Raw genomic sequence first — 24,793 nt, 5'->3', positions numbered from 1 at the left:
AATCAGAGTGCCTGGGCAGACTTCAGATAGGGTTTTATATATTAACCTGTTTATATAAGGAACTTGCCTCAAATATGCCAGTGATTCAGTCGTAGAAGGGTGGGTCAGGATACAGGCCACTACTTTAATTAGTAAGTATGTTAACTGCATTCTCCAGTGTTCTTGTGAAATGGCATTTGTGACTTTCAGCAGGGCCCTGCAAATTAAATGCTTTTATAGTAGCTCTGTGAGAAAAAAATGCTGCTTGCAGTCCTCTTATATTTAGGGTGCAGCAAAGTAAGTGAAGTGTTGGTCAGACCCCTCCATTTCCAGAAGGCCAGCTAGACACAGCTCTTCTGAGTGAGTGAACCTGCTTGTAATCTCTGAGTGTCTATCTTGCTCCCTCTAGGTTTTATTGGGAAATTTCCCACTTGATTAGTGACTTTTTTTAACTTTTCTTCCGAGATTCAATCTTTTTCCCTTTACGGCTGCATTTTCCATTAGCACAGTCATGTGCTGTGAGCTTTGAAGGGGAAATACAGATAAAATCTGTAATGGAGTGTATCCTTTCTTCTCCATCCATAATAGTATGCAAATACTTAGGAGGTGTGGGTATATGTGCTTTACTGGACTTTTCCACACCAACTTAAAAAAATACCCTAACCAAGGGCACTCTTGTCAGCAGTTGCAGTAGGGAGAGGACCAACACAGAGAAAACAAGTGGGTTTTAGTCCTCACATGCAGACTAGAATGACAACCTGGCTATGCTTGTGCTACACACACTGGTAAGTACATTAAAAATGCTAACTGTAGATAGAAATTTAGCACCCTGTTAAGTTCCTAGTTTTGGGGTTACAACTGTCTGTGTTACAGAAATGTTTAGCTTATGCTGTCCAAACGTACTGGGGAGGCCAAGGTGTGATGGAAAATATTTTGGAGAGTATTTACTGTGTTAGTAGCCACAGAGCTGATCGTAAAATCACTTTTGTAGCACACGTCTCATATTTTTAATATGTCCTTAGCTGAAGTATGAATTGAAGGTTTGGTATCACATTATAAGCAGTCTGCCAGACACAAAACCCAGTGGGGATTCAGTACCTGCCCAGCAGCTGGCTTCTCCCATTCAGGAGTAACCCTGTTGAAAGATGCTATTATGTATTCAGTTGTTTATTTTTTAAAATCTTATGTTTATGAGGATGACATTTTCACTTCATTTTCATGGTAACAGAATACAGTAGTCTGAGGTGACAAAAGTATCCAATTAAATGGATGGTGATAGCAAAGTATGTATGCAACTTCATGCAAAGCAAATGAAAAAAACCTAAGTGCTAACATTGCTGGGAGTGGCTGGCTGGCTGAAAATGTACTGGTTGTTAATTTTAATTTTGTGCCTCTTATCTACCAACTGGGATTTGCTTTTGTGGAACTCTTGGTTCTCTTCATAGAGAATTAGTGCAAATGCCCTGCAGTTTGCCAGCTTGTGCCAAGTTGCTCATAGACAGGACTTAGCTTCTGGTCTCCAATGAAAACCTAGGAGGAGTAATTTCCTGATCTTGTTTAAAGGTTTATACTGTATCAATCTCTTCTTAAGGAAAAAGAAAATAAAATGAGAAACTTAAAATGTCATCCTAAGTATTAGGTACTGTGCAACTTAAGGAATAATTCCTGCTGCTCTGGAACAGGCTGGATTGTTTGTGTCTTTTCACCATCAAGTACAATTTTCTTCTCATTCTTTCAAGTAGACTGCTGCTCTCCCAGATGGGTTTCTCTTACTAGTGGGAAAAGAAGTCATTCGTTCACCTGACAGGAATTCAAGCAATGGCTCCAAGAAAGAGCTGCTACAAAGAGAGACACTGAACTGAGCACTGCCCTTGAAATGGTTAATATGAGACCTCTGGCTCATGTCAGCTACTGTTTTGGGTTGGTTTTGGTTTTTTCCCCCTACAGAAATTGTCATTATGCACCACCCAACAGTAATGAGACAAAAAAGAAAGAGGGATCATAGGGGAAAAAAATCTTTCTGCTGCATCTGACCTGCTTCATTTAGGGTAGAATATAACAAAGAAAAGCTCAAAGACAGTTCTGCTCCAATCCCAGTGCATAACACCTCCTGTCATTCAGGCTGTCCTCGTCTTCTTTCAGCCGTGCTCTCCTGCCCTGCCCTGGCACACTGGCCCAGACTTACTAGGGAAAAATTGGCTTGGAAAGACTTTGTTTGAGGGGCTCTTTTGAAGAGCTAATTTAATAAGTTGCAGAGAGCTGCTCCTGGCTACAGGCTGAAGGTGTATGAGGATGGAAGCAGAGAGCTGTTTTGAGTGCCAGGAGTGTTTGTTCCAAGGAAGGCAGAGCAGAGGCTTTATTAGCACCATCTTTTTTACCCGGAGGTGCTCATTAGCATAGGCAGTCATGGGCTGTCGTTTAACAGGCAGCTACGCTTATCACATGCAGTGCACTGTTTGTTTCTGCTGCCTTTACTGCAGACACAGACACAGGTTCATCTCCTGGCCTCCCTTTGTGAATTCTTCTCTCAGTACAAATGTGGTTTTTTGCTGAAACCTTCAGCAGCAGGCTGGGTTTACTGGCAAAGTAGGCAGTGTGCAATGGGCAAAAATCATATTCTGAGAGCCATTCTCTCTTGCAGAGTTTCTCCTGAAACTAATTAAAATATCTGGACAAAAATTACAGAGAACATAACAGTTCACCACCTTTTACCAGAATATCACTACATATGTCGCACCACGTTGATCATTGTTGCAATAATTGTTGCAACCACTGTTGGTCAAATAATTTGCTTTGAGAAATTATGTCATTTTCAAAAGAAGAAGATTTCTTTGCAGATATTTAGCCAACAGCCTTCAAAATTGCAAATATATATCTTTCTGATAATTCTATAAAAGTTTGAGAAAATACTCTGTGTGTGGAAAGTATTTCTTTTATAAAAATGTCTCTGAGCATTTTAAAGTGACAGCTTAAATACAGTCATCAAAGTGTGAAAAATCATTATCAGTAATTGCAATTATTTGTCAAACAGGATGAAATCTAATCCATTCCAGCCTTGTTCTTCAGAAATGCAAGAAATTCTTCCTAAGTACTCAAAAAAAGTAGATAAATTTCAAAAATCTCTGATGTTATCTTTCAAAGAAAAATTCCTGCAAATTCAAGCATTCCTCTTTACATAAGTTAACACTGCAAATAAAAAATAATAACATTTGCAAATTATTGTTGCCACAACTCTGAATCTGCTAAGTGCCCAAATGTGGTGTGCCATATGTGACAAAAATCCCCAAAGAGACGTGAAATTCTGAATGCAGAAATCCTAAAAGCTGGGAAACCTTGTTAATTCAACATGAATATAAACTAATTTTATGCTTCTTATTTCTGCTGACAATTTCTAAAATTGGAAATAATGAAAAGAGAAACTCTGTAGGTAATGTAGGTGCTTTTAAGGATGTGGTGAGTATGGAAAAAGATAATTACAGACTACTTGCTGATTGCTTTGCAGAATTCCTGTAGCAATAGACCTGTTGCAATAGCAATAGTATTCCCTTAGTTATAAACGCCAGCACAAGACATGGATGCCTTTTCTGGGAAAAAAAAAAAAAAGAAAAGAAATCAAATAAATACTAAAGTCTTGAGAAGATGCTGAGATTATGGCATTCATTCCAAATGAATGTGAAGAGTTGTGGACAGATGGACCTTGGAGAGCACATTGCTGGTGATTATGTCATCTTGAAATCCCAGAATGTAAAGCCAGGAGTGTGTGAGGTGTCTGTGGCCACTTTACTGGTCGATGGTGTTGGATATAGTCTTGGAAATAGGAGCATCCTAATCATTTGAGGTTAAATTTTGTTATTTGGGGTAATAAAAGCAACTAGGAAGCAGGTACAGGAACTTGATCAAACATGCTATATGTTTATTCCAGTCTGTACTGTGCAAAATATACCAAATGGGAATAGCTGACTTTATCATATAGATTTTTAAATGTGCTTTAAAGGTGGTCCTAGATAGTGCACACTGCAAGAATCAAGGAGGGAGATGGAAAAACTACAGGTGAGCACCATGAGGTCTGAAACAGTCACAGAATTTGAAAACCCTATGAACCAATGTTGCTCTCACCTAGTCAGACAGGAGAGTATTGTCCTTTACTTTGCTGCCAGTGCTTTGGAGCAGGTTTTGGAGCATGAGAGTACATTTTCAGCAAACATAACTCCTGCTCAGCACCCCTTATTGCCAGGAAAATGCCATCTTGGCAAGGTTTATTTGCAGCTTTTTATCCATGGCATCCAGGCACAGAAGCATCTTAGGCTTTCCTAAAACAAGGATGAAGGACCAATGACAGCAGTTAGACCTATCTCTCGACATTCACCAGTATCCAGAACCACCAGATCCCACAATTTATAATTATCCCTAGTGATCATTGTGCAGTTGATTTATTTTAAGACTTCTTTCTCAGTGAATTTATTAACATGCTGAGATGAAATACCATGTTCACATGCAAATTGCCTCTGGGGTATGGTGACAGCCAGGAGTAGGACATAACAACATACCGTAATAAAAACCATTATAACCATTGAATATCACTCACTAATACAGAACTGTATGGCTGGAAAACTACTGCTGTCCTTGATGAACTATCCTAAATGTGTTGTGAGATCATTTTGTCACTGTGGTTGGAAAAGCAGACTTTGCTGATTTCCCTAGATCGGAATAAATCATTGACAGTTGGAAGTGTGAATCAAAAGCTGTGCTAGTGATGGTAACATGTGGCTTAATTATACAGACAAAAAGGGAGCTTGTTTTTCTGGCAGTTTAATCTCAACACCTTAGGATGTTGGTGTCTTTGTTTCTCCCTTTAATATTGTTCAGTGTGAGTGATCTTGGGTTTGTTTTTTAATTTCTTTTCTTTTAAATTCTTTTGGCCTATCCAGGTTGTAGTACAGCAGTTTCCACATAGGGAGCACAGCTGACCTGACTGTCATGGAAACCTTATGTATGTCCAAGGCAGTCTCCTCCACCTGCTCTTTGTTCTGCTTCCTCTGGGCTTGTGTAGTCACTGCTGAGGCATGTAGGCATGTCAGCTTAATAACCATACATGCTTTTGGGTGCTTCCCTGATCTGATCTGATCTGATCTGCCTTTTAACATTTGTTTTAAGTTAGGATAATTTCTCTGCTCCTGAAATGTAATAATTTCCTAGTGAAAATGAATGACAGTTATTGTAAATATATTATTTTAGATGCTTTTCTTAAAGCTCTTTTCTCTCTGTAGTTTTAGACCTCCTATAATGCTACAGCAAGCTGCTGAAAGTAGGTTTGTCCTAGAAACTGACAATCTGGGTACGAAATGATGAGATCAGCCTGTATGAGCTACTGGCCCCCATCATCAGGGCAAGCAATTTTTAAAAAATTATTTTCTTTAACCTAAGTATAATTGCTAGGGTTTGAGGTTTGGCTGTATTTTTTCTGTGCTGGGCTGACACTTAAAATATAATTTTATCCCATCCCATTCAAAATACCTTTCAACACAAAATGAAAAGTCAAAATATCGGATGCCTGTAGTAAAAGGAAAGCATAAGCAAGTCTTGATTCCACACTGGAAATGGTGCTGGGACCTTTGTGTTATCCAGTGGCTGAGGAAGTTAACAGGACATCCAAATCAAACTTTCTTCTTCTCCATGAGAAAACCTGTGCTGATCTTACATATCCAAAAGAGTTCCCTAAACACAATGCTAAAGGATATTCACAAGAGTTCCAGTCTGTCCTGTCCATGTTTAACCAGCAGATCTTTCATCTTTCCATGTTGATTGATTTAGGATCATGTAACTGCTTCTCTTTACTCAAACGAGAGGTCTTGCCAGTGTAGTATAAGGACATTCGTCCTTTACCTCAGTGAGTATTGGTTTTCTCAAATGTGAAGTAGAGTGCGCTACAAATGTGCAAAGGTGCAAGAATTCCATGTAGATGTGAAGATGCTAGCAACAGTGAATAACTCCTGCCATGCAATTTTGTACTTGCCCTTCTTTTTCTTTTACTCGGGAAACTTACTGTCAGAAACAGAGCCGCTAAATTATGGTGATTACAGAATTGTTTAGATTAAATAATTTAATCCTTTATCACTGTAGTTTCCATGGTTAGTGCTCTGTTCTCATTGTTAGGTTTTATGCTGTTTTTCATTTCATCTTGGAACTAATAAAGCACAAGATAGTTTCAGGCTGGGTCACAGAGCAATCAGACTGAATGACAAGCAGTATTGCCTACTTTAGAAGTGCAAAAGGTCTGCTTGGCTGCAATTTGAAGCAATCTGCCTCTTGAATTTGTGATCATGGGATTCTCATATTCTTCACAACCCTGAGTGATCAGTCTTTTATGAGATTTGCTTAAAATCCTATCATTTGGAAAGGAGATCACCATTTTGCATTCTTATTTTTGTTCTTCATTGTTGATCACCTTGGATATTCTATGATCTGCTTATTAGTATTACATAAAGATAGAGGCTGGCTATATTAGCTGTGTTCTTTGTTTTCTGTTTTAATGAAAGCTGAGTCTTGCAAGTTCCCTTACAGTGAGTGACATTATTCACATGGTTCCAAGACACACAGCTTTAAAAAAAAAGCCACTCTGTATTACAAGAGTCATGATACCATTGTGTAAGTTACTAATTCTGGTATCCTGCAGTATTTGAAGAATGGAAAGGAGATGAGTTAATGCTTTTAAAAACTTTCTTGTTCCTTTGTCTTCACCAACGACTTAGAGACTAAATGCTTCTGGAATTGCTAGTACTGTTCCATATGGGTTTCCAGGCAACTATGGAAAAAGGATGCATATATTATATGTTCTGCATTATGCATCAATTATTTAATCAAAAGTTCAAAAGGGCTTGATTTAGCATATTCCCCGCAGACAAATCCTTAATCTGTAAGTGTTCGCTCAGAGCACAATATCCTGAAAATAGGTTCAGATTTTCTTTTCCTTTCAACTGTAAAAGTTTATTAATATGCTCGACAATCATAATAGCTGTTAGAGAGCTGGCATATAACGCGTATATTTGGTATGTTTATTGAGGGACTGCTGTTCAGCCTTTTCTTCAATGTTAGCATGAAGTGTACTCTCGTTACATAAGAGCTTTGTGTTATCTCAGATGTCCCTGAGTATTTGCTCTTAAAGGCTGCCACTGCAAGTCTGTCTCATCCAAGACTGAGACAAGAACTCCTGGTGGATATTTGGAATTAATTTTAATGTCAAAAGGAGTGAAACAAGGATATCTACCTTAAAACTCCTTATCTTTTCAGTTGCTTAGAGATTGATTTCTCGAACATACCCATTATCCCAAGTGGCTCGTGTTGAAAACAGGAGTTGCAGAAGATTGTCAGCAATAAAGATTTTGTCCTTTAAAGAGAAAAATGAATGATTTGGCTTCCTTTAAGTCAGAAGCTGACAGACAGGTGGCCTAGGTCACGTCACAAGTATACCTATATGCTGCCCTCTGCTACACAGGTGGCACAGCTCTGCCTGAATGCAGACAGCTTTTGTAATTGGATCATAGCTGAAAATCTCTTCTTACTGACTTCCTGAACTCTGTGATGACTGCCATTCACTGCGCTATTTCTGATGGCTTTCCTGATGAACATGTAAGGTTGGACACACTGTTCTGTTCCCTGCTCATGTCTCTGAACATCTTCTGCTGGTAATAGGCATTGCTCAGCTTTGTCTGGCAGCCTTTGGCTTAGTCTCCCCAAGCCAGAAAGTTTTTGTATCCTATTTCACATTGGTCCTCTTAATAAATACTTTAAACAAAAGAAATGTATTTATTATTATTATTATTATTCTCTTGATAATCTTGTCTAAAAATTGCAAAATGTATGTAGACTTACTGTTTAATGGAAACGAACCAACACCTTGGTGATCACAGAATCACTGTATCTTCTGATTCTTTGCATGAGAGCTTTTTCTTCTTTCACCCTCATGTTCTTCCCCTTAATCTGTAGCTGTGTTTTTAAGTCTCCTTCACTATTTCCCTGTCCCTTCTTCAGCTTCATGTCATTATCTGTGACATTTGCTTTATCTCTGACTTCTCTGCGACTCTCATTCCCTTGTCTGCTCTCTCTTTTCCTATTATTCTCTTACTTCCAAGAACCTTTTTTCAGGCAAACCCTCTCTTACACCTGAACCTTTGTTCTCTTTCCTTGGGCTGTTCTTATCTGTTCTTATTTGTTGGGTCTTTAGTTGGGTCTGCCCTGATGTCACATGAGCACCTCCATAATGTGTCAGAGTGCAGTAAGCAGTGTGACTTAATGCCTGTCACATATGGGTCGTTCTCTCAGGGTTTTTTTCTGTATGGCATGCTGTTTATGTGGCAAGGGGGAAAAGAAGTAACAGCTCATCTTTGGAGCAGTTTGGTGATCATGGTCCTTTGTTCCTAAGGGCCTTCATCTTGAAGCTCTGTGTCTCCATTCTGGAGTCGAAGCAATTATTCTTGAGGAGTCATACATGAGCTCAGTCCATACATACGTGTTTTCTGTAGAGACTAAGGGACAGTTTTTATGTACTTGCAGATTCCTGACAAGATAGTCTGGACTATTTTGCCCAATATGTGTGTTGTAGCATTGCATTGACAGAATTATTTAGGTTGGAAAAGACCTCCAATATCATCAAGTCCAACCTTTGACCCATCACCATCTTGTCAGCTAGACCAAAACACTTAGTACCACGTCCAGGCATTTCTTGAACATCCCCAGGGGTGGTGACTCCACCAGCTAACTCCCTGTTTCAATGCCTAGCAACCCTTCCAGTAAATAAATTCCTCCTCATGCTTTTTTGCACCCCTTCTCCATTGCATCTGCCAAGTTGGGAATTTTGCTGATCTTTTTTTTACCCTGTCCTGGTTTTTAAGCCGTCAGTCAGCTCAGGAGAACAAGGGCACTACATAGCTTTCCTCCACCTTAACCACACAGTCTGCACCATCTTCCTGCCTAAACAGTGGTCTTCATCACAGCATGACACGGAAAGTCTGATCTGTCTTCAGCCATTCCTCATTCATATCTCCAGTAACTTTTACAAATAAACCCGCTGTGGAGCCAGCCACAGCCAGTGGTGAAAGCTCTTAACAATTATGGGATTCTTCAGGGTGAAGACAGCAAAGAGACCCCAGAAGGAAAGTCAGACTGTGGGACTTAATGTAATTTTTATTATAATTCCCTCCTCCTGTAATTCCCAAAGAGTGTTTTTTTGCATACTCATTTGTTTTCAGTTACATTAAAAGTTTGTGTGACTCTAGTGATATAGATCAACTTCATAATACCCAGAATATTCAGTGAGAAGCTTTAACTTAGCCATTAAATCATATTTTACTGTGTCTAGTTTTATTTTCATTAAGTCTTTGTGAAAGATTTCATACAGCAAATATCTGGTATGCTAGGACAAATTGTGAGAACAGAAGATGTTGGCTATAAAAATAATTTCCTGCTTTTATGAGTGTGAAGAGACTGCACAACATAATGTCCTCAGTGGGTATTGTTAATACAGTTCTGGGTCTCTATACAATGAACATTCAGCTTCCTGGCATTAATGTTTGTGATATACAATGGCTTTACAGGGGCCGCTTTCCTTGTCCTGAATCAAGGCATTCCTAGGCTGAATTCAGACAGAGTTGTATCTGTGATATTATTTTGGCTGCAGAGGTTTTCTAGCAGTGTGTTTGGCCCTTTAACCAAGAACAGTGTAGGCTAATTCCACAGAAGTTCTCTGTCTGCTCAGCCTTTTCTTTGGTCCGTGTGGATGGATAGAGGGATGTCTCTTCTCCTGGCAGGGAGCAAATTGAAAGCAACTCTTTTGAACTCGTTGACATCACTACGGCACAAAGGAAAGAATGAATCAGTCTCTCAGTGTGTATTGTTTGAGGAGGCTGAACTCAATTTCTGATAAATGAAGTTGACACTAGTATCATACTGCATCTCTTGTAAAGGTCCTGATCTTCCCCAAGTTTAATTTTCCACAGTTCATTCATCTATATTTTGCCTTGAAACTCTTTATTTTGTCTTGGATTTGCAGGATATCTTTAAGGACTGTGTGTGTAAATTAAAGGATGACAGATAAGTGGCCATGTACATCAAGACTCTTACTCCATCTAGGGGCCCTGACAACATCATTAAAGAGCTTCCATCACACACAGGGGGAAGGATGGATGTGCTAAACTTCACCTAAATCACATTTATCTGCCATTTCACATTCTGCAGTCTGGTTGCCTTTCTCAGTGTTGCTGACTGTTGAGCTATGTTTGTATCAGCTGGAGCTTTTCTCCTTGGCCTAGTCCTTATTTCCTCAAGAGATGCAAAATTTTAGAGCATGGTATTTTAAGGGGAGACACTGCAGTTGCCTTCTGGTTTGGGAGTCCTGGTTGCTGAGGGAATCAGCTGGGGAAGTGGAGCACCAACCCACTCTGGCAGAAGACATTGCTTTGAATGTGAGAAATGTCAGGAGAGAAAATCTGTAAAGATTGTGTGAACACAAAGACACAGTTTAGTCAAATATTCTGGATTGTTTCTCTAAATAAGAGACTGCCTATTCAAATGAACTTGATACCCCAGAAATGGATACTCCTGATACCAGGATCCATCTTTCCCTCTTTCCAAGCTGATTATAGCTCATATTCCAGGAGATTTTGGGGTGAATCTGTTGCATTATTTTCAAATGTAATACATGATCAACTAACTATGAAAGTGGGAACCTGTTACAGTAATTAACAACTTGATTACCAATCTCAGCAAAAGGTTAAGTAAGATCAGTCTGAACTGTCCTTATGACTTCAGGCATAAGATGCTATTTCACCAAAGTCCTGTGTGTCACATGAATGTCCTGCTTCGTAGCAGTGCTCTCACTCTCAACAGCTGAAGGTGGTACTGGGATTTTGTCCCAGGAACCTTCTGGACTGAACCAAACTCTTCAGAAGAGAGAAGCATATGTTAATAGTCTTCAGCATGTCTCTTCTGCTCTGGGGATGAAAAATGCAATTGTGGTATCAGACTGTTTACCCAACCTAAGTTCAGTTTAGGAATTTCTCTAATTATTTTTAATAGATGAAAATGTTATGGGTCAAATTCAGTCCACATTACATAAGAAAATATATAAATTAATAGAATAAGGATCAGGTTAAGAATTTGCATATATGTAAAATATCACATCTTTCATATTCAAGAAAGTGCACAATTCATCTTTCATTAATATTCTGTACCTTGTGTTGCTGTTTACAGTCTGGCCAACCCTAAATTATTTTAAAAAATAATACTACAGAAAACAAAGTAACCATGGATCACGCTCTGAAAAACAGGATATATGCCAAAGAGGGCTTTTGTTTTCAAGCAGTTCTAAATGTATAATAGGTGTTCATTCTTTTTCATTGACCTTTGTGATATGACTGGTTGATAATGTAATCTCAACTTGTTTTCTATAGCTATTAGGTAAGAAATGGTTGTAAAGAACTGTTAAATCGCATTTTCCCTTATCACAAGCTATTTTTTAAAGGAAACAGCAGTTAATATGAGATTGGGGATAATACCCTGTATCCTTAAGCTGATAACGTGCACTGCTTCGAAATTAATGAAAAACATAAATAACCCAATTTGTTAACATTTACTTTCACTCTATGGTTGCTTTTGGCTTGTAACGGCAGCAAGCAAGCTGTAGTCCTTCTGTAGCACGGGGAGTGTTTTAGAGGGGGATGGATGGAGCTGGCAGCGGTTGTATCAGAGGGAAAAAGGAAATTATTGATGAAAGAAAGGTGTGGTATAAGTCAGACTTGGCATTTGAAGAAGCATACTGCTGGAGAAGATGTTATCACTGTAATAAGGGCATCCAACATGAAGACATTCTGCCTTTTCCACCGCAGGGGTTTGGCACTGTTTGCCTGTCACGCGTGCAGGACATCCACAGCCGAATCTCCCCCACGTAGACTTGATTGGACTAAATACAGAGACAAGGCTATTTTCAGGAGACGGCGGTGAGGACGCGCCGCCTCTGATTCGCGCTATCCCGCTTGACACTGTGCCAGGAGAGAGTTAAAATGTTGGAGAGTGTGGCTGCGTTTAAAATACACCCAGGAGTGCCATCCTGTGGTGCTGTGCAGTGTGTCCCCCGGCTGGCGGGGACCGCAGCTGGCGTGTCTTGCGTTCTACACACCAGCTGAGCTGTGCCAGCCTCGCACGCTGGGCCTTCCTCCTCCTGTGTTCAGGCATTTCTGAGCTTCCACTCCGTTCTCCGAAGCAGGAGGGCTCACACGTGGCTTCTGATTCTCCTCTAGAAAGGTTTTTTGAAAGTCTCCGTGATTCGGTTGCTGTATTCACTGCCAGGTTCGCCAGATCTGTATTTTACAAACTGACCTGAGAACTCAAGTGTAAAGCAAACTTTTTAAGAGAAATGAGAAAGCTGTTATGTATCATACAAATCTATTGACCAAGTCTTGCTACCTCATGAGTTCTTTGGCTGTTTGAAAGCTGACACTTGCAAAGCCCTTTTGTAGGAACTAAATAAGTCAGACTGAGTCCTGATCGCACAGAGCCTCAAAACAAAGCCTTTCTCATTAAAATAGTTCTGTAGTGGGATCGCGAGGATCGTAGAGGCACAGAGTCTAGAAAAACCATTGTCTTGGGGTGGTTAGAAAGTTTCTTACTGTGGAATACATGTAGCAATAGGTCTGCTATTTGCATGTTAGTCTTTAATTTATGGACACATTTAACTCTTAAAATAAGAAAATTATACATAATCAATGGATTTAAGCCACTGTTGTTGACTTCTTAGCAACAGGGCAGAGTTTTAATTATTTCTTACTTGTCATCAGAATACTAAGAAGCTTAGAGTTAGATTTTTTATTATTTCATTTTATATATGCCATACTTCGTTCATAATTTCAAATAAATTATTTCAAAGCACATTTTAAAAAAAGGAAACGTTTTGCCATCATCTGGGTGACAAGTAGATGACAGCAGTTTCCCAGCCCAGTGCTCAGGGTGGATCACCCACTGTTCCCTTTTGCAGAATTGATTGTCATTAGTGCTGCTCCTTGGAGAGACTGATGGCTTTTGCCACCCGCAGAGAGCCCTTCAGTCTTAGGTTAAATATAGGTAAGACAAGATGGTTAGGAACTGACAGCAGGGGAAGAAGGAACTTCTATTGTAAAATAAATCAGTGTATAAAAGAAAAATTTTACTGGAGACCTTTACACACTTATACACTGTGGTGAATTTGTCAGGTACGATATTAAAAGTGAAATGACTAGTGTATTGTTAGCCTAATGACTATTCCTCAGTAGTAACACTTGACCAAAGTTCTTTAGATATCAGAATCCCAGGAGGTTTTAGAGTAACTCATTTTACCTTCTGGACACAACACAGTTCGAGTGCAATAGGATGCCAGCCCAAGTATGCAGACAGGGGAACCTTTAAAACTTTCCCTAAATCTTCAGTGCCTCAGTTATACACATTGTGTCCTGCAGATTTCCAAACAACCAGCAGCCAGGTTTGGCACCCACTCAGGAATGTCTTCTGTGAGTGCAGCGTGCAGCTGGCTGGCATATGCACAGACAGCCCAGCTCCTGATGGCTGGGACGTCACTTGTCCATGTGGCATCACTGGGACTGGGGATCTGGGTGAATGCAGCAAGTCCAAATGCAGCTGACTTGCTCTGTCTGCACACTGGTTCAGGAAAAAGCTGTTTCTGTTGGCTGCTCTAAATGTTTACTTCCTAACCCAGGCACTCCTCCTCACCACTGGGATGGGCAGGTAGAAGTGGCTAGCCTTATTCCAGCTTCCTGCTGAGCCAGTGCATACCACACACACACATGTGCCGTCTCTCAGCACAGGCAAAAAGGTGAGGAGAAGGAGGAGGAATGCATGAAGCTTACAGAGGATTAAGTGGAACCATGGCTTCTCTCTGAAATCCCTTGGCCTTCAGGGGAAAGCTAAAGGGAATACCTGAGTACACACAGTGCTGTGAAGACATGCAGTACACCTCACAAAAAACCTCTTGGGGATGTGGAGGACTCTTTCTCAAACATTCGAGAGGCCTCGGGATAGGTTCTGTGGTTTTTTTATTTACTGCATTTGTTAGAGAAGGGCCTTAGAGCGCAGCTTACTTGAGTAATGATTTTAGAGAAAAGTCAGTGAGGCAACACTGACTACTTTCCAGTAAGAGTTGCTGTGTTTATGCAGTATAGGTTCATGTGCAAACAGGGACATCACAGAATCAATGAAGTTGGCAGGGACTTCTGGAGAGAACAGAGTCAGCTACAGCAGATTGCTTAGGGTTTTGTCCTGTTCAGGTTTGATTATTTTCAGGGATGGAGACTCCACAGCCTTTGTGGGCAGTATCACGCTGTTCAAAAATCCACATAGGAAAAATCTTTTTCTTACATTTAAATGCTTTCCTGTATTTTAATTTGTACCTGTTTCATTCAATCCTTTCACTGTCCTACCCCTGAGAAGAGTGTGGCTCCATGTTCTCTACTCCCTTGCACTGGATCATAAAATCATAAAAAGTCTTGGGTTGAAAGGGACAATAAAGATCATCTAGTTCTAACCTCCTTCCATGGGCAGAGATGCCTTTCTCTAGACCAGGTTGCTCAAATCCCCATCCATGGGGATGACCCATCTCCATCCTTGCCTTGAACTTTTCCAGGAATGGGTCATCCACAACTTCTCTGGACAACCTGTTCCAGTGCTTCATCACCTTCACAGTATGAAACTTCCTCTTAATGTGAGATATTTGGGCCATGAGTCGTCTGGGTGTGCCAGACTGTATAAGTGACAGCTGTCACCAGATGTTCCCTTCAAAGAGTACCTCATTTCAGCCCTGAACAGAAGTAACAACCTGATACATTTTCTTTTTTGTGTAATTTTGTATCCAGAGAGTGCAAAAAAAAAAAAAAAAAAAACCTGCAAGCCTTCCTCGCTGGCGCTTTGATCTGTGGAGTTGTGGGATGTACAGGTACCACTACAGATGACTGATCTGCAGTTGGGGCAGCTTGGCCTCCAACAGGTGTAGTTTAGAGGAAAAACATGCCTCAGTCAGTCCTCTGTCACCTGCTTGGCAGCAGGAGAGAGGGATCCAATGCAGAAAATGTGGATGACTTCCCAGGGCTTCTTAGCAATGACAATAACAAATGGCTCCAATACCCTAATTTGTGATGGGTTCATAGATTCTAGTGAAAAAAAAAGAATTATCTAACATATTTTATAATATTTTTAGGATTGTTAGACAAGGAAGGATAAATCTTTTCCTTTTAGTGAAATCCACCTGAAATACCTGACACAGTCAAGTGCCATTGATTTCAAATGACAGTACAAGTATGCTTAAACTCAAGCATGTGTATAAGAGCTTTGCTGGACTAAAATCTTCATGAAATGTATAGTAAAATTTTGGAAATAATTTAAACTAGTATTTCTTTAGAAGTTTCTTCTTGTATTCACCAACAAAGAAAAATATATCAAGGAGAATTTTGGTCCTAACTATCACTTGGACATGTTTAATTTCTATTTACTTAGACCTACTCTATGTTAAATCAGTTTGAATTGATTGTTAAAGCTCTGGTTAAGTCACTTCCTGTATTTGATTAAATATAATCTCCTCTTCCATGTTCATTTGGGAATAAATGGAGAGATAATTTTGTAAAGTTCATGGTTAGGATGTAATACAAAAAAATGAAATAGGGTAGGTGAGGATTTTTGTATAAGTAGGTCCATTTAATGGTAAGAAATCTTAAGCATACAGACTGTTTTAAATTTTTAATTTTTTTTTTTTTTTTTTTACTACTTAGAAGATAAACTTTGCTACAGTTTTTTTCTTTTTTATGTTTGCCTAGGGCAACATCATTTCTTGACAGCTGATGTTTGAAGTAATCTGCCTCCTTTGAGATTAGTGATATATCCAAGATTATCTATATCTCAGAGCCTTTCCATAATTATAAATTTCATTATGGATAGAAAAATGCATTTTTCACTGCATAAGTAAATATTAATTTCTTTGCAAAAAAGAATGTAATCCTTCTCTCTCATTTTGTCTATTAAGATACTGTATCTACCAAACAGAAAATTATTTATTGCAAATAAATTAAAGTTACTAGTTACAAAAACTTTAAAATATATTGGTTTTTTGAAGATGAAGAATGAAGAGTGTAGAAAATGCCTGAAGAAAAGAGGGAGGTTCAAGATCAGTAAAATTGACGTAGGTGTGTAAAAATAAGCAACGTAAGATTGCTAAATTGTGTTTTCTCTAAATGTATCCAGAGTACACAAATTGACCTGTTGACAGAGTTGTAGGTGAGAGAATTCTGCACTGTAACTACTAATTGCTCACTTTCATTATAAAAGTAGTAAAAAGTAAATGGAAAATGTTTTCTGAACACAGGTAAAGGCAGAGGAGCAGGATGTAAAACTTGAAGGTATCTGAAAACTTTTTGGTTTGGGGAAAATACAAAACTCCTTTCAAACTGAGCTAGCCATCTTCATCCCCTTGCATCCTGCAGGGAGAGACTGAGCAGTTCTGTCTCAGTGCACTGGCAACAGGCACTCTCCAAATGTTGCTTTAACTGTTGAAGGAGTCCATGAAGGAAATACCATTTGTTGTTTGAAGTGTATTTTCTTGCATTAATCTTAATTCTCTGCAGTTCAGTCCGAGTCTCCTCAAAGAGTGCATTTTTTGGTAATGATTGCTGTGGAGTGAATGGCAGCCATCTGTAACACTCCTCATCTGTGTCATCCCACTTCTGTCTGGATGCTGAACTTTATTTACATTCACTAATCACTCTCTGTTACTGAGCATGCTCCAATATGAAACCTTCTATGATGCTGTTTAAATATTACATAATGTCATAGAAGTTAAATTAGCAGTGTTCACCACAGAAGATGTAAAAACACAGAGCTTTAGCTTACCTGTGACTTCAGAGATCACAGAAAATCTAAAGGGAAACACAGTTTAGCAATTGCTTATGGAGATTGTCTACATTTTTTTCAGACATCAGACAAATGAGTGAGATGTACACCTGGATAGCTGTGCTGTTTACAGAGTGTGAGGCCTTTCTGAAGGGTCCGTGAATGTTGACTGGGCTTCATGATTTTTGATAGCCTTACACCATGCAAGCACTAGATCCAAGCACCTTTTTCTCCTACTGCATAGTGATCATCTGCTGGCACTGAAGGAACAACTGACAGATTTCTCTAGTTTTCCAAATCTGTTTCTAAAGGGGCATCTTTCACATGCTGAGGCATAATTCACTTTTCAGTGGGAAATGTGGGCAAGGCAACAAAAGCAACAACAGCAATTAGAAGTTAAAAACAAACTTCTGGAGTCTGAGTCTCTTGAGGGAATTCAAGGCAGATTTTAGGAGAGAGAAAGCTCTCCTGCATTTATATGCTGCTTTGTTACTCTGCAAACTCTTCTTGTTAGCATCATGTAGCATGTAGAAATCAGATTTGGGGTTTATTGCACTACGTGTTGTGCAAGCAAACTAAGGAGATATGCCTTCTTCAGTGAGATTAAAACAGGCTCAGGGATGGATAGATAAATAAATGAGCATAGCAGGTATTATGGAAAATGGGTAGAATAGAAGATGAGGAATATAAGCTTATGCAAAGTTTGCAAAGTTGACATTCTCTTATTACATTGAACAGAATGCAGATATCACATTAGCTATAGGCATCAATTTCTGTTAGTGCAAATGAGTGGAGTTTGCACAGTCCTGTGTTTTACTTCCCTTTTGCAAATACTGACACTTTGACTTGGCAGCATGATGTAATACTTAAAAGTTTGCTTACTGTATGATTAACCTTAAAAAATAATAGAATTTGAGGTGATCAGTAGGGCACTACGCCTGAATGTAATCTGCATGAGGTTATGTGGTGCAGTGTGAAAAGTAGTGACTATGACAGGATCTGGTAGCTGTTCATACAGATTGAAGTATTTATTATTCATATTTTATATAAAACCTGAATTATTCCAGGTCATGTAGTAGTCAGACTAGAAAAGACATCTTCTCTTAATGTTTAAGGAGGAAGGTGTGGCATCCAACTCAGTTAACTTTACCAGCTCCGAGGTTACATATCTCACGTAAACGTGTTGCTTTAGGCTTTGTCTGTAGTCAGGGAATAAATATGGGCAGATTCAAAGCACTGCTCACCCCACCTGTCTCCCAACAGATGCTTTAAGGTGCTTTTTTCTTTCACTGACATGAGGGGGAACCTTGGTCACTGGTCAACAGTTGACACTTAGGTTTTTACATTTAATTTAGCTGCATGGTTCTTGTCCGTAACAACTGACTTGAGTAAAGGTCAGAGACTTCAGTCATCTGTACAGCAGCCTAAAAAAATGCTCTTGTGACTTAGAGCTAGACATTTGAGCAGCTATTTTCAAAATCAGTAATTCTTTTTAAATGTCTGACTCATGTCCACCTTCCATCTCCTCCTCCCGGAAATATTACTTTCCAGCCTCTTAGATATGCATAAAATTAATGAATAAAATTCAAAATAAAATAGTGCAGTAGGATTGTTGTTTATTCAGCTTCAAATGGAACCAAAGTGTTTCTGGAGAAAAAAAAATTGCCCAAGTAAAATTATTTATAGCACAAATACAGAGCATTTCCTTGAGACTAATATTTCATGGTGGGTAGGGAACTCTTACAGCTGTGTAATCTTCAATAAGTCATTTTCTTAGTCTTGTGCCCTACCTTTCTGGCATACCAATGAATGTCAGGAGAGCTTATGAGGTTTTCAAGTTAGAGTTAACAATAAAAACAGTAATTTTCTCTCAGATGTGTTTAGTATACTGATGTTATTAGTCCCACGTCTTCTAGCCTCTGGACATTTTCCTTCCCAAGACCATCATCAAAACTAACTCTGGATATGACTGTGTTATGAGAAATATAATATCAGTAGGAAAACAAAACAGCAAAAACCCCCACATTAAAATCTGACAACCACACAGTATCGGTACTAAATCATGTGAAGAATAAAGACACCAACCCCCATTTCAGCCTGATTCATAGTGCCAGCTCTTTTCCTCCATATTCAAGAATTTTCCACTACTAGCCTACAGCAATTAATGTTTAATTACAGCATGGAATTCTCACTGTTAGGGAGTCTGGATGTCTGGTTCATCCTCCCTGGGTAACCTTTTATCGAGGTTAGGGAAACCATCACAGTTTCCAATGACTGCAGAAGTGAACATGTATGGTCAAAACAATTCCTGCACAGGCTACTTGAAAGGTACCCCAGCAGCTCTGATGACATGATTTGTTACTCTTCAAACTGCCCTTTTCTACTCTCATGCTTTTTTCTGCTACCAGACTCATACACTCCCAGATAAACAGCCTGTCCTGTTTATTCTTTTCGCACCAACTCTAATGTTGCTGATTTTACATCCTCATTCAGTATTTATAATAAAGTTATCCTAGTAATTTCTGCCTTGGTATGTAGTGCTGGTCCCCCTGTTTGTCTTGTTTCTTGGATTGCTCTCTTCTTTGTGTAGCCTCAAGTCAAGGTGAGCCATCTGCATATGGCATTACACTTTTGCAATTCGTTATACCTGGTAATTTCTCATGTTGTTATCTTTCCATAGTTTATGTTTGATTTGCACACATAACCAGCAGCCAACTTGGTGAAACTGCTGGTGGAAGCATCTTCTTCATCTGCTTGGTCTGAATGACCAAAGACAGCCCCCGTGGCCAGCGACCTTGAGGCCCTGCATGGCCCTCGACCTTGAGGGAAACATCCCATTTCACCGTTTGCTTTCTGCCTGTCCTTCCCTCTTAATGCCGCTACAAAATACATGGTCCAGCCTGTTCCTGCATCTTCTGGCCTCTTGCTCTATATTTCTGGTACTTTCCTTGGGTGTCTCATGTGGTAGAATGCTCATTAACCCTTCTCTCCTGGACCAGACAGTGGCCTGCTGTCTGCTGACTTCCTCCATTCTCTGGCCTCTGAGCCATGTGAAGAAGCTGTCCAGAAAGGGTCAGTTATTACATGCCAGCTGTTTTCCTGGAGATAGTTCGTCTTCCATTTATCCAGATTACTTCTGTGACAGTGAAAAGTGATTTAGTGGGAGTGGGAATGACTGCATTAAAAGGATCTGAGACCATGCCAGATTTTTTATTGGGAAATTGCTCTTCCACCATCCAGAAAACAAACAGAAGAGTTCAGAGGTTGTGTATTCCACCCAGACAGCTGTAGTGGGTTGGCTCTGGTTGGATGCCAGACACCCACCAAAGCATCTCTATCACTCCCCTCTGCAGCTGGTCAAGGGGGAGAAAATATAACAAAGGGTTGAGATAAGGACAAAGAGAGATCACCCACCAAATAACATCACAGGCAGAACAGATTCTAATTGGAGATATGAATTGAATTTATTATTAACAAAATCAGAGCAGGATAACGAGAAGTAAAATAAGACCTTAAAAACACCTTACCCCCACCCTCCCTCCTTCACAAGCTCTACCTTCTCCACTTCAGTGGCACAGGGAGACAGAGAAGGGGAATTATGGCCAGTTCATTTAGAGGCTGTTTCTGCTGCTGCTCAGGGAGGGGAATCCTTCCCCTTCCCCTGTTGTCCATCCTATGGACAACATTTCTCCACAGACTGCTGCAGCACAGGTCACTCATGGGATGCAGTCCTTCAAGGACAGGCTACTGCAGCATGGGTTCCCACAGAGTCACAAGTCCTATGAGGACACTGCTCCATTGTGGAAACCCATTCTCTCTCAATGGGTTTGCAGACCCAGGAGCCTGCTCCAGAATGGGCCTCCCACAGATTCACAGCTTCCTCTCAGACACCCACCTGCTCTGGTGTGGGCTCCTCCAGGGGCTGCAGATGGATCTCTGCATTACCCTGGCCATCCATGGGCTGCAGGAGCTCAGCTGCATCACTGTGGTCTGCGTGGTGGGCTGTAGGGGAATCTCAGCTCTGGTGCCTGGAGCACCTCCTGTCTCTCCTTCTCTGCTGACTTTGGTGTGTACAGGGCTGTTGCTCTCACATATTCTCACCCTGCTATTTTTTGGCAGTAATTACAACTGTGCAAAACCCTTTTTTTAATTCTTCCTAAATATGTTATCCCAGAGGCATTACCACCATTTCTGGATGGTGCAGACTTTGCCAGCAGTAGGTCCATCCTGGAGCTGGCTGATACTGGCTCTGCCAAACTTGGGGAAATTTCTGGCAGCTTCTCACAGCAGCCATCCCTGTAGTCCCCCGCTACTAAAACCTGGCTGTGCAAACATCAGCTTAATTCAGGATAACATTTTGAGGGCAACCTGCCAGCATACAAGTTTGCCTATAGAAATTTCCTTTTAATACAAAGATAAAATAAATACTTCACTGTTAAAATGGGACTGTATTTTGTAGGTTTTCACGGTTACTTGCTAGGGAACAGCAAGAAGTGGGAAAGTGCTGTTCCTAAGTCCCTAAAGTAGTTGCTGCTGCTATTACCACTCATCTGTATGGTATATCTTCCTCTTTGGGCTTACATCTGCACTAGCATGGTGTTGGAGGCTATTTATTCCTGAGGCAAAAGAAGGGAAACCCAATCATAGGGCAAAATTCTAGACTAAGTAAAATGACTGTATCTGGTTTTGTCATCCATCTACTATCAGCTTACATTTCCCTGCCATCAGACCATCATGTCACATTGCAGTCTGAGACAGCACCTGCAAACCAATCAAGTAAAAATATGAGGAGGAGGATTATAATTAAGTTTATCTACAAAAACAAGGATCTCCTTCCACATACAAGTGGCTTTTGATACATCATAAGACATATCACCATGCTGTGTAATGGGAGTTGTGCAGTAGTTTCTCTGGTGAAAAAAAGAATTTGCACCCTGAGCGTTCTGACTTCTTTTTTTTTTTTAAATTGACACTTTGATAGGACATTAAGATAAAGGGATGAACCTTTGAGTTCAGGTTTGAACTAAATCCAGTTTTTAAATTACTGTAGGAGTTTCTTTATTTTTGGCACAGTGCACCTCTTCTGGAAACCGCAATCCACGGCAAGCCAATCATACTGCCACAATAACAGTGCTCTGCAAACAAGATTTCTGTTTGAGTAAAATATGAAGGGTGAGCAGAGATTGTCCTTTAAGCTGTCCTTGCTGGTAAAAACAGGCCCCATCAAATTCGGCTTAGACCAGGACTTCATCAAGGAGAGAGATTTAACAAATCATTTGGCAAATATATTTAGAAGACATAAAATATGACTTTCGGATCACTTCATTATGTGTTATTTGTTTAAATGTACCCTGACTCAATTACAATTCTGTTTCTGTAAAATATTTTGCTTTCCATACAAATTGCTGAAAAGAATTTTCAAAATATCAGTATGTGATAAGCACTTAGTATTCGTAGGATCTTCTGAAAAGCCCATCTGCTATGCAAATTAATATCTAAGAGTAGTTTCTGAATGGGGATTCATAAAAGCATGGTTCAGAAAAACAATTAGCATATGTTTACCTTTCAGTGATTTCTGTAAAATACAGCCTTTTATTTGAATACTTCATACAATGAGGAATGATTTCCCAAGCTGAGGTTGTACTCATTACAGCTACTAATATCAATATATTGTTTGCTTATTAACGGATTTGAATTTTATTTGCTCATTCCTCCACCAGATTCAATATTCGGTGATGGAAAATGCATTAATTCATTTAATTATTCATGAAGCGCATTGTACATGGTTGTGTTATTCCCCTCCCCGTGGGAGGAGGTGACTCTTTTTCTCAGCTGCTTTCAGGAGCACGTTTTCCCAGCTGAGTCTTTCTGTCCTGTCCCCTAGTGCACCTGGTGGACATCTGGAATGTGATCGAAGCCTTGCGGGAGAACGCGCTGAACAACCTTGACCCCAGCATCGAACTGAACGTGGCTCGCCTGGAAGCTGTGATTTCAACCATCTTCTATCAGCTCAACAAACGGATGCCGACGACCCATCAGATCAACGTTGAGCAGTCCATCAGCTTGCTGCTCAACTTCCTGCTGGCGGCCTTTGATCCGTAAGTCTGCCTCTCTTCCCTCCTCTCCTGGGGGCTGAAAGGATTTTACTTCCTCCAGAAATATCTCTGGAAAACAATTGAATAAGCTCAATTCTGCCCCAAATAACGAGCATGTGAATAGTGCTAACTAGGGAGATAACCTAAATTGAGGGCCTCTGCTTTCCTTTCTTTTGAGCCAAATTCAGCACAACTGTGTTTTCATCCAGCTACTCAGACTCGTTCCAGTTTATATCAAAGAAGAATTAATCTACAGAAACAAATTCACATGCGCTTCTAATTTGTCTCGTTGTTTATTGACACACCAGTGGCTGACACCACTGCAATGCCTCTGCAGCAGTGCCATGGGTTAATAGCTCATTATTTTGAGAGAGCTCGTTTCCCTGCAAGTTCTTGCAGCTGTAAGCAATTTTTTTTTTTTCTGGCTCATGCCAATGCAGCATGATTTTGAGACCATGACAGAAATAGGATTAAAGACCTGGAGATGATGAAATCAATGTTGTTTATTACTGCATGGGACTCGTATTACAAAAAGAACAAGTTTGAGATAGAACAAACCACTTAACATTAATGAGTATTCTGTGTATACCTATTACAGTTTCTGAATACGTAGTTGGCAACCTGTACTGCACTATTTGCAACCCTCAAAACTGATTTATTGGAGAACAGTGGCTAAGTCTGACAGATGCAGATGTTGTCACTTCATGGCTTACTTTTTGAAAATTTACCAATAGAAAACACTGGCCATTAAACATTAAAATAAGGATGATTCCCCTGTCTCTTCCCAGTCCTTTCTCTTGCTGCCCTGGTACTGGGTGTCACTGAGCACCTCTCGGTGCCAGACCAGCCAGTGGCTCAGTCACCATGGCAACGGGGAGAAAAACTAGATGTTCCACATGAGAAGGCTGCACTCAACCTCTCCTCCTGCCCCTCTGAGAGGAAGAAAAGCCAATCCACTGCGAAATCATAGCCTTCAGGAATACTTTCCTCCCCTCAAGGGCAATCAAAGAAGAAACAGGCATTTTAATTCATACCATTGGGGCTGTGACAAGCACACTAAAAGATGCTAGAATTGACCAGATGCATTTATTGCTGCCTGCCACAAGTAAACTGCTTCCTGGCTGGTAAACACAGGGAAAGACCCTGGACTGTGGAAGCAAGACCTGTGATAATATGGTTATTTTGTAGCTCACTATAAAGGGGTAAAGATCTCAAGTACACAACACAGCTACTTGCTGTAGCAAAATGGAGTAGAGAAATTTAGTCCCCTGGAGGGAATCAGAGAATGTTTTTAAGGGGATAAGGTTTTGCTTTCCCTGAAAACATCCCATGTGCTGTGGTTCATGATCTGTTTCTGGGCTCCCATCAGGCCCCCCCAGGGGTGAGGAAGCTGTGACCCTCACTCCATTTGTCCAGCGGCAGCTCAGTCTGTTGTGCTGCCTCTGAGTGTAGTGCATGGGATGCACTTTCCACAAGGGGAGAGACACCCAAGGAAACCCTAGGAAGAGGCTCCCAGCTGTGAGGTCAGAGATAGGGACTAGCTGCCTTTCACCCCGTATTAAATACACCAAACGTGTGAGATGAGGTTCAGGTGCAGTCTGAGATACCTAAGTTCAGGTTTCGTGGAGATATGTGTCAGCTAGGTCTCTCAATACTGTAATGGAAGTCCAGATACCTGTCACAACTAAAGACATACCAGGCAAACCTCTGATTGTCAGAATGTGCCCAACACTTTAGTATGACTCACATCATTGAAGTTTCATGTTGGATATTGGTTTAAGAACCACTGGTGGTTCAGTTTTCTT

General features: G+C 40.2%; 1 protein-coding gene across 23 annotated transcripts in view; it reads left to right on the top strand.

Moving 5' to 3' along the window:
• DTNA (dystrobrevin alpha) overlaps nucleotides 1-24,793 on the top strand; it is a 224,334-nt gene that overhangs the window by 132,613 nt on the left and 66,928 nt on the right. For all 23 annotated transcript variants that reach the window (XM_058420159.1, XM_058420166.1, XM_058420154.1 and 20 more), the window contains one exon: nucleotides 22,778-22,991. In XM_058420159.1, the coding sequence (XP_058276142.1) occupies nucleotides 22,778-22,991 (214 nt within the window). The remainder of the gene's footprint in view (nucleotides 1-22,777; nucleotides 22,992-24,793) is intronic.

Source organism: Hirundo rustica, chromosome 1 (genome assembly GCF_015227805.2).
Source record: "Hirundo rustica isolate bHirRus1 chromosome 1, bHirRus1.pri.v3, whole genome shotgun sequence".
NCBI lineage: Eukaryota > Metazoa > Chordata > Aves > Passeriformes > Hirundinidae > Hirundo > Hirundo rustica.
The sequence above is the reverse complement of the archived record's forward strand: the minus strand, read 5'-3'. Positions and strand labels throughout refer to the sequence as shown.